At 34.0% G+C, this 8,200-nt stretch overlaps 3 protein-coding genes across 6 annotated transcripts; 1 reads left to right on the plus strand and 2 right to left on the minus strand.

The window, feature by feature from the left end:
- Positions 1-44: 44 nt before the first annotated feature.
- Positions 45-1,921, minus strand: LOC108574138 (cdc42 homolog). 3 transcript variants are annotated; one of them, XM_017936660.1, is made up of 5 exons: positions 1,726-1,921; positions 1,056-1,262; positions 873-982; positions 591-788; positions 45-512 (listed from the first exon to the last, which is right to left on the minus strand). In XM_017936660.1, exons 2-5 carry the CDS (start codon positions 1,231-1,233, stop codon positions 423-425), a joined length of 576 nt encoding a protein of 191 aa, XP_017792149.1. In that variant the 5' UTR covers positions 1,234-1,262; positions 1,726-1,921; the 3' UTR covers positions 45-422. The 3 variants fall into 3 exon arrangements, with proteins under 3 accessions (XP_017792149.1, XP_017792148.1, XP_017792150.1); XM_017936659.1 differs by having other exon boundaries at positions 1,722-1,921; XM_017936661.1 differs by lacking the exon at positions 1,726-1,921 and adding an exon at positions 1,562-1,632.
- A 328-nt stretch (positions 1,922-2,249) lies between these two features.
- On the minus strand, positions 2,250-7,787 carry LOC108574185 (AKT-interacting protein-like). Of its 2 annotated transcripts, XM_017936722.1 has the most exons (8): positions 7,698-7,787; positions 3,855-3,907; positions 3,583-3,764; positions 3,437-3,501; positions 3,091-3,191; positions 2,830-3,017; positions 2,595-2,763; positions 2,250-2,499 (listed from the first exon to the last, which is right to left on the minus strand). In XM_017936722.1, the coding sequence occupies exons 2-8, from the start codon at positions 3,867-3,869 to the stop codon at positions 2,416-2,418; spliced, it is 804 nt and encodes a 267-aa protein (XP_017792211.1). In that variant the 5' UTR covers positions 3,870-3,907; positions 7,698-7,787; the 3' UTR covers positions 2,250-2,415. The 2 variants fall into 2 exon arrangements, with proteins under 2 accessions (XP_017792211.1, XP_017792210.1); XM_017936721.1 differs by lacking the exon at positions 7,698-7,787 and having other exon boundaries at positions 3,855-4,041.
- LOC108574184 (WD repeat and FYVE domain-containing protein 2) lies at positions 4,438-6,811 on the plus strand. The gene is made up of 7 exons (XM_017936720.1): positions 4,438-4,794; positions 4,922-5,063; positions 5,143-5,348; positions 5,460-5,699; positions 5,778-5,916; positions 5,986-6,185; positions 6,272-6,811. Exons 1-7 carry the CDS (start codon positions 4,634-4,636, stop codon positions 6,408-6,410), a joined length of 1,227 nt encoding a protein of 408 aa, XP_017792209.1. The 5' UTR covers positions 4,438-4,633; the 3' UTR covers positions 6,411-6,811.
- Positions 7,788-8,200: the final 413 nt, after the last annotated feature.

The raw sequence follows: 8,200 nt of genomic DNA on the forward strand, positions 1-8,200 counted from the left end.
TTACCAGAAATATCCAAGAAATTTCAAACGACACAGATCTGCCGTGTAGACAATTTTACAAGCGAAGCTTACAAAACTAGAAAACGTTTGTGCCATATGTATATACCCATTGAGAAATACACTGGATTTGATTGGCGAAAATTGGCGATCGAAATTTTACGTTGCGTGGAATGTGGTCGCAATTATTTATAATACGATAATCGTGATAAGATTCAATTGAAATTGTCGCGCTGCGTTATTAGCGGCTGTTAGCTGATCCCGGAAAATTAATGTTTCTTTTTCAAAAAGGAACCGCATAAGCACAGTTTCGACTTTTCTAACAGTGCTTTATACTACGCATCAAATTTGCCGCTCGTTATTCTTACGCGTAACGTTATTTCCCTTTCTGAACACGCATCCTCCCTCCAACGAATACTCTCTTTTTATAGCAGCGTGCACTTTCTTTTTTTTACTGGCTCTGGAGGTTCCAATGCGGCCAAGATAGCTTCGTCGAACACATTTTTCAAACCTTTCTGTAACGTTCAACATTCCATAGAATTATCGAAAACTCACAGTAGCGAGAACCTTAGCGAAGGCTAACGAGAACCTACCTGCGTAAGAGCACTACATTCCACGTATTTTACCGCTTTCAACTCTTTCGCGAGCTTCTCCCCTTGTTCCGCGGATATCGGTTTTTGCTTATTTTTTGCCAATTTTTCGATAGTAGCAACGTCGTCTCTCAAATCGATTTGAGTACCAACCAATAAAAATGGTGTCCTTGGACAATGATGCGTTATTTCCGGTACCCACTGAAATTAATCGATGTAATATTAATAATATAGCTAACGCTGTTCTACTTTTTCTAACAATACGCGAATTGAATAGAGGCCAACCTTTTCCTTAACATTTTCAAAAGATGATGGTGAAACTACTGAAAAACAAACAAGGAATACATCTGTTTGAGGATAACTTAGAGGTCTAAGTCTATCGTAATCTTCCTGTCCTGTAACATAGCACGGTGTTAATACTTCCTTACTATTCGAAAGAACTCTGGAGTGATCTTATTGTACACCTACCAGCAGTATCAAATAGTCCCAATGTATATGGATCACCACCTATCATTACTGTTACTGCATAATTGTCAAATACTGTAGGCACATACTCTGATGGAAACTTATTGGTAGTGTATGAAATCAGAAGGCAAGTTTTACCCACAGCCCCATCCCCTACTACCACGCATTTTATTGTCTGCATGCTGATGTTTCTTCTATTACCTTAAAAAACTATATCAAATATGTCTCTAAGATTCCTATTTAAAGTTACACAAATGAAAGAGAATATGCCTACAACTTTCACACAATGTTCTGCACGATAGAATATATATATGTATATATCAAGATGACTTTATTAAGAACAAATTAGACACTCCAATTGTTACTCCAATAATTTAATACCTTCTAAACAATTCGAACGTTAATCGATATCTTTTTTATGTTTTCATCGTATAAAACACGTGCAGTTTGATCGAATCTTTTTTATGAATCATTCGAGGTCGGTCTGTCCTTAACCTACAAATACTAACCAAATTCTTCTCATACAAAGACCGAATTACTTAAGATTGCTTTATTACTCTTCGCAATACCGAATATTACGTTTCATACGAGGTTCAAATTCTACGTCAAATGATTAATTTGTCAAAGAAAAACGTGTTGATTTATTTAACACGAAAATAAGACGATTACCTACAGTTGTATGTCTGTCATTAAAGGTTAAAATCGTAGCTCATAATCTTAAAATTCCAGGAATAAATAATTCGGAATATTTCGAATGAAAGTAAATACAACATTTAACACTCTGACACTAGAAATCTCGATATATTCCACAACACTTTATATTTATCACGAAATATACATTTCTCCTGACGGATACTGTGATTCACCAATACTTGTCGCATACGCCTAAAACCTAGTACGCATGATAACGGATGCCACAAAAATACCTAGCGTTAAATATCATTCGAAACATAAAACAAGGAGAGTGAAAATGAAATTGTTGTTATTATCAGTTCCTATAGTACACCGTCTATGTGAATATCTTTATGTGTCATTGTGCAATTAATAAAATATAAACGCTAAAAAAATCCAGTTTTCATTTTTATTTTACGAAATATTCCAATTACATGTAATAATTGATAAAGTAACGATTACATTCTTAATTTAATTAAATATAAGAGTATTATAGTTGGTTATTGTAATAATTTCATACGGGCATGTGTTGAAAACCATAATAATCGCAAAATAATTTGTCATATTGGACTAATACAAAAATACATTATAATTTATCCCCTGCATTAGTAAAATGTACAACTCTCTTATTTTCTAAGGACGTGTGTAGTTTCGTTATTACATTTTCTATGTATGTACTGAAGTTTACCTATTATCTTGCTTCAGGTTTCGAGAACGGCTGTAACGATCCCGATTGTACCCAGGATAAACCAAGCACTTTATTTTCTTCTTCTTCCTAAATACCATCAAATTATTACGCCGGAATTAACGAGTGATTGAATCAAAATCTTTTCAATTGATAAAACAACCTTTACGCATATCTTTCTATACCTTGCGCTCGTAAATTTCTCGCTTGACGGAGTCGTGAAGTTCATCGACATACGGACTAAAGGTAATGTAGTGAGGATCGTCCAATATCGGCGGATTGTAAACTTTGTTTAAACTGTCCCTCACGCATCTTTTTACACGATCTCGGAACGCTTCAAAGTTATTCTCCAACCTACAATACAAAAATAAACTTGATGCAAGACACTTGTAGACTCGATGCTTCTTCTTAGATACTTACAAATTAGTTGCTTCATGATTTACAGGATTCATTTTAATATCTACTTTTGCCAGTATTTTCGTTATAAATTGTATCAGTTGCCAAATTCTATTGCTTTTTCTCCATTCAGGAAATCCCCATGAAGTGCATAGCTCTCCAGATTCGGGGTCAATCAAAGGATGAAAAACTGGAGTTTGAAACATAACTTTCTAAAATTTGTTTTAAATGCAATTATAATGGTTCCATAATCAAACTGTTATACATTAGGAAATAAAGCCTTACAGGACATCCTCCATCTGGGAAAGTTTGTGGCAGTGTAATGGTGAATCTAAAGATTCCTCCTTGATACATTCCTTGCCGCACAAATTGTACTCCAAGCCATACTAACACAAAATAAATTCATTACACTTTAACAAATGCCCATTGCAAGCATGTGTAAAAGAAAATGTGGCAAACAATAAACCATGCACATATTTACATGTAAACCATTATACAAGACCAAGTCAGGACAAGCAAGACCTAAGAATCAATTCATATTTGACTTAAATAAATGAAATGCAACTTCTTTCACACGTGAGCAGTGTGCAGTGGCAAGAAAAACTAGTCTTTCTTCATTTATATTACTTACACAAGGAATTTTGAGCAGATGGTATCACATAAATGCCTTTCAGATCTTGTGAACATAACATGTTACTATTAAACAAAACAAAAAGAGAAATAAAACGTTTGGTTTTTACTCGTACCATCATGTGTACATTCGTAAAAATAACTTACTATTCTGATAAAATATGATACTCTTGCAAATAAATCGCATGTTCCTTATTAGTTTGCGGTACAGTTGGCCTATCGATCATTTTCACGGACATACTCAGCTGAGAATCTCCGTTTGCATTCAAAGGCAATAATTTCCTAAATGAACCTTGCCTCCTTAGATTATCATCTTTATTAATATCACCCTAATATAAATGAAAATCACTTGTTACTTTTAAACGTTTCCGTCTATTTCCTAGGTTGGACGAAAATATCGAGGTACACATATGTATTACCTTTGTTCCCGACATAATGGTATTATTAAGTAGAAAGAAGACAGTTTTCTCAGCTACGAAAAAATGTTGAAAATTTTAAATAACTGAAAGTCGTCTCATCGTTTCACAAATTCCAACAGATCATTAGTAATATAAATTAACTGTAAAAGAAACGCGTTGTTCGTCACTGTTGGTTACATAGTTTCAGTCGATCATTTTCTTAATAATACTCCATCTCACCGATAAGTGAACAACGTTTGCCAACAATGAGAGTCGATAAATATTATTAATAAATTTTCAATAATTAATCACGCTTGTAGGAGAAAACAGTTTAGAAAGTATTTGCAATTTCGTTTCACGATAGTTGTTTTATAAGAAAATGATCTGGAGGGACGTAAATGAAAAAGGATTCTTTTATAATGTAATCTCTGGAAGAAAGTTGGTAACGAAGCTGTTCTATAGACAATGATACGTATACATATCGTCGTTCCGATCAATTTGCTACCATTTTTTGTTTACTTAACGTGGCTTCTGTGTACATAATACATACATTTATATTTATGCATACACAAGTAAACTTTCTACGAAGGTTGTAACAGTCGATAAAGAGGGACTCGAAAAGGAAGGTAGAAAGATTTGCGACGAATATCGTGAATAGCGCCGATAGGTTCTCCACAATCTCGTAAAAAGTCCGACCTTCCGCCTTCGTAACGTATATAAACTCTGACTCTGATTAACATCGAAGTCGGACAACTGTCAAATGACAAATCTGCTTCAAATATTACGTTTCGAAGATTGAAATGGCAGCAGAGATAAATCCCGCACCGGGAGTAAATCATGATAAATTCAGCACAAGCCGCAAACCTGTACTTTTATCGAAATTAGAAGGATGTAATGACGATGTCAATGCAGCTATCATTATACCGCGGGAAGATGGTGTAATTAGTGTTTGCGATGACAGGTATATTGGTATTATATTCTTTCAATGATAAAATTCATTTTTTTCAAATATTCGTTCGGAAGAATTAACGAAGAATTCTTTTCTCCTCTGCTACACCTTCGTACTCTTAAGAAAACGTCTCTTGCAGGACTGTTAGAGTTTGGCTGAAACGAGATTCTGGCCAATATTGGCCCAGTGTTTGCCAATATATGGCTGCTGGTGCAACATCGATGCATTACTGTGTACAAACAAGGCAATTATTTGTCGGTTTGGAAAATGGAACTATAAATGTACGTATGAAGAAACATTCTTACAGAATTAACAACACTGTCTTTATTTTAGAATGAATATGTTAGGTATTACTTGTAGGAATTTGTTTTGGAGCAAGATTACAATCGAATGACTGCTATGCGTGAATACACTGCACATCAAGCAAGAGTTACAGGTGTTATATTTGCACAGAACTGTGAATGGGTTTTAAGCATAGGACGAGATAAAATGTTTCAATTGCACAGTTCAGAAGCAGGTCAAAAATTAGGATCATATCAGACAGATGCATGGTACACTGCTTTACAGTATCCTTTTCTGTGTTTCAAATTATTCCCAACAGGTCTTTTAATCATCTGAAATGCATATTTCATTTAAAGAAACTTCTTCTTGAAGTTACATTTCTTTAACTTGCTCAGATTTGACGCTCAATCGAAACATGCTTTTGTTGGTGATTATTCTGGACAAATAGCAATGTTAAAATTAGATACCAATGGGGTCACATTAATCACTACGTTGAAAGCACATACAGGCAGCATACATACGTTAGCATGGGATTCTGAAAGACAACTTTTATTTTCTGGAAGTTTCGATCAAACTATCGTAGTATGGGATATCGGAGGACGTCAGGGTACAGCGTATGAACTGCAAGGACATCAGTAAGTTGTTCTGTTCGTTAAGCGGAAGTTCGTCGCGGAACAAACGTACGTTTTACAACTTTGGCTATAATGTTGCAGCAACAAAGTAACTGCATTGTGCTATGCAAGTGCAGAACGTGTGTTGTTATCCGGAGGAGAAGACGGCGTAATAGTTTGTTGGGATATGGCTGCGAATAGAAAAGAGACCGCAGCATGGGTAGAATCCGATACGTGCCAAGTACGTGATTGTAAAATCATGAATCATTATAATATGGAATAGTCGCTTTATAATATGGAATAAATTTAGGCTTGTGGAAGACCATTCTTTTGGAATATTAAAGCGATGATGGATCAGCGACAATTAGGTTTGCGACAGCATCATTGTCGACATTGTGGTCGTGCATTATGCGCACGATGTACATCTCAACGAATACCAATACCAGCAATGGGTTTTGAATTTGAAGTTAGGGTGTGTGACCCATGTCATATTCAACTTAAAGCTGCAAAGTAAGTAGCGATCACCGGACTGGATTAACTCAAAGATGAGATAAACCAAGCGAATATTGCATTCATGCGATGTATCTGTTATCTAGCCAAACATCTCTAGCATCATTCCACGACGCAAAGCATAATGTTGTCGGAATGGATCTGGATGCTCCCAGACGAAGATTACTGACGATCGGTCAAGATCGTCTCATTAAGATTTGGGATATTTCCGCGCTTCTTCAGTGAACTTCCAAACATGTTTATTTACAATTAACGAAACTAATCAAATCGTAAGATATAAGAGTATTTCAATGTAAAAGTATAATATCCAGAGCCTATTTTTACGACCATGAAATCATTTCGAAATCAGTTTATTTAATTGCAAGTAAATAGGTTTTTATATATTACGATTTGCTTCTTCTATAAAAACGAAAAACAAAAAAAAAAAAAAAAGAACAAGAAGGAGAAGAAAAACCTCTAGAATGCAAACACATTCTACAACACCAAAATAGGATACTTGTAAAATTAAAAGAAAAGAAAACGATGTATTTCACTTGCAAATACTTTTTCAGCGGAGAAAAGTAACTCGAGAACTTGTTAAGCAAGTGGTAGATATTAGTATATTTTTTAATATTTCTTATTTAAAAACGACCAAAGTACGAATCAATAGACTATATTCGGGTTTTCAATCAAATTCGTTATCAATTTGTTAGAACGAATCATTACGTTCAGTCAAAATAAATACGAAAAGATGATTTTACTGTTTCATTAGACGTTTAACAAATACAACAGCTGCGAATAAATAATTTCAGTTGCATAAGAGTAAAATATGATTATTAAAAAATACACTACATCGTCCGATATGTTGTAAGTGATTTTGCTTTTGAATTAAAGCGAATTGTGCACTTCCGTTTAATCGGCAAGCAGTCCGAAGTGTTGAAAATTCGTTTGGCTTACAGAAAAAAATAATTATAATTCTCTTCTAACATTCTGCTTCAATGGACAACGTTGGTTCTTTCCATTAATACGTGCACCGTAATATTAATAATGCAAATATTAATTAAATATTACTACTATAAATAATTTAACGAAATGACGCGACATTTTTGGGGAACTACTCTAAACTGCCCGTTGTTAATTTAAACAATAATATTTTTTTTCACAGCATTGTCACTGTTGCTCCTAGTCGTTCTCTTTGTTATACTACTAATTATTTAATATTATAATTTCTCACGAGCAACTATAAAAGCAATCCATCCTAAAATGCTAGTTGATTTCTCGACGCTCAATTGTTTGAAAAATAGGTACAGGTTATGCAAAAATAATAGGGATTATTGGACAAGTATGAAATACTCAGAAATTGTGAAGTGGTTTGTTGTGTGTGAAACGATAATGGAATTATGGATATTATCGCAAAATGTGATGGAATTTGTTAAATTGAATTATACGATACACGATTAAGGTTATAAATACGCCACATTTCTACTGAAAAATCTTATATAATTAAAGCTTTTTATACTAGCATGAACTTACACAACGAGAAAACATACTGTTCACAGGTTGGATCAAATGATTTTATTATTTTCCCTTTTTTCTTTTCTTTTTTTTTTTCTTTCGAACGTTTAACTATTTGATGATTCTATTTGACGGTAGTATGCATATCTTGTACCTGAATACAATTGCTTTCGTTGTCATTCGATTAGTATAATAAAGATTACCAATTTCTCTACTGTAACCGATAATTAAAGTAACCGCAGGAAGAGAAATTCCACTTATCATCGGAACAGATTAAATCGATCAATGTACGCGAATGTAATTCGTAAAAACGTACTACGTAAATCGTCTTCATCTCCGAACATAGCTATGTATGTCGTATGTTTTTAGGACTATTTATGAAGTCTTACATTACATAATATTATAATTAATATTTTATACGCTGTTAAAGGAGAACATGTTTTCAGATTGCTTCCGTATGCTGAGATATATTGCTAAGATATGTTGATGTTGATGATTTTAAATACATGTAGTTATCAAGA

The sequence above is a fragment of the Habropoda laboriosa genome, unplaced genomic scaffold (assembly GCF_001263275.1).
Source record: "Habropoda laboriosa isolate 0110345459 unplaced genomic scaffold, ASM126327v1 scaffold222, whole genome shotgun sequence".
Lineage (NCBI taxonomy): Eukaryota > Metazoa > Arthropoda > Insecta > Hymenoptera > Apidae > Habropoda > Habropoda laboriosa.

What these genes read in the sequence shown, in the direction of transcription:
- LOC108574138 (XM_017936660.1), bottom strand. Translation starts at nt 1,233, where the DNA reads ATGCAGACAATAAAATGCGTGGTAGTAGGGGATGGGGCTGTGGGTAAA. An exon ending in GGGACTATTTGATACTGCTG is followed by an intron (nt 983 to 1,055) that starts GTAGGTGTACAA and finishes GCTATGTTACAG; the next exon opens with GACAGGAAGATTACGATAGA. An exon ending in TTGAAAATGTTAAGGAAAAG is followed by an intron (nt 789 to 872) that starts GTTGGCCTCTAT and finishes GATTAATTTCAG; the next exon opens with TGGGTACCGGAAATAACGCA.
- LOC108574185 (XM_017936722.1), bottom strand. An exon ending in AATCATGAAGCAACTAATTT is followed by an intron (nt 2,764 to 2,829) that starts GTAAGTATCTAA and finishes TTTGTATTGTAG; the next exon opens with GTTGGAGAATAACTTTGAAG. An exon ending in GAGAAATTTACGAGCGCAAG is followed by an intron (nt 2,500 to 2,594) that starts GTATAGAAAGAT and finishes GATGGTATTTAG; the next exon opens with GAAGAAGAAGAAAATAAAGT.
- LOC108574184 (XM_017936720.1), top strand. Translation starts at nt 4,634, where the DNA reads ATGGCAGCAGAGATAAATCCCGCACCGGGAGTAAATCATGATAAATTC. An exon ending in TGGAAAATGGAACTATAAAT is followed by an intron (nt 5,064 to 5,142) that starts GTACGTATGAAG and finishes TATTACTTGTAG; the next exon opens with GAATTTGTTTTGGAGCAAGA. An exon ending in TATGAACTGCAAGGACATCA is followed by an intron (nt 5,700 to 5,777) that starts GTAAGTTGTTCT and finishes ATAATGTTGCAG; the next exon opens with CAACAAAGTAACTGCATTGT.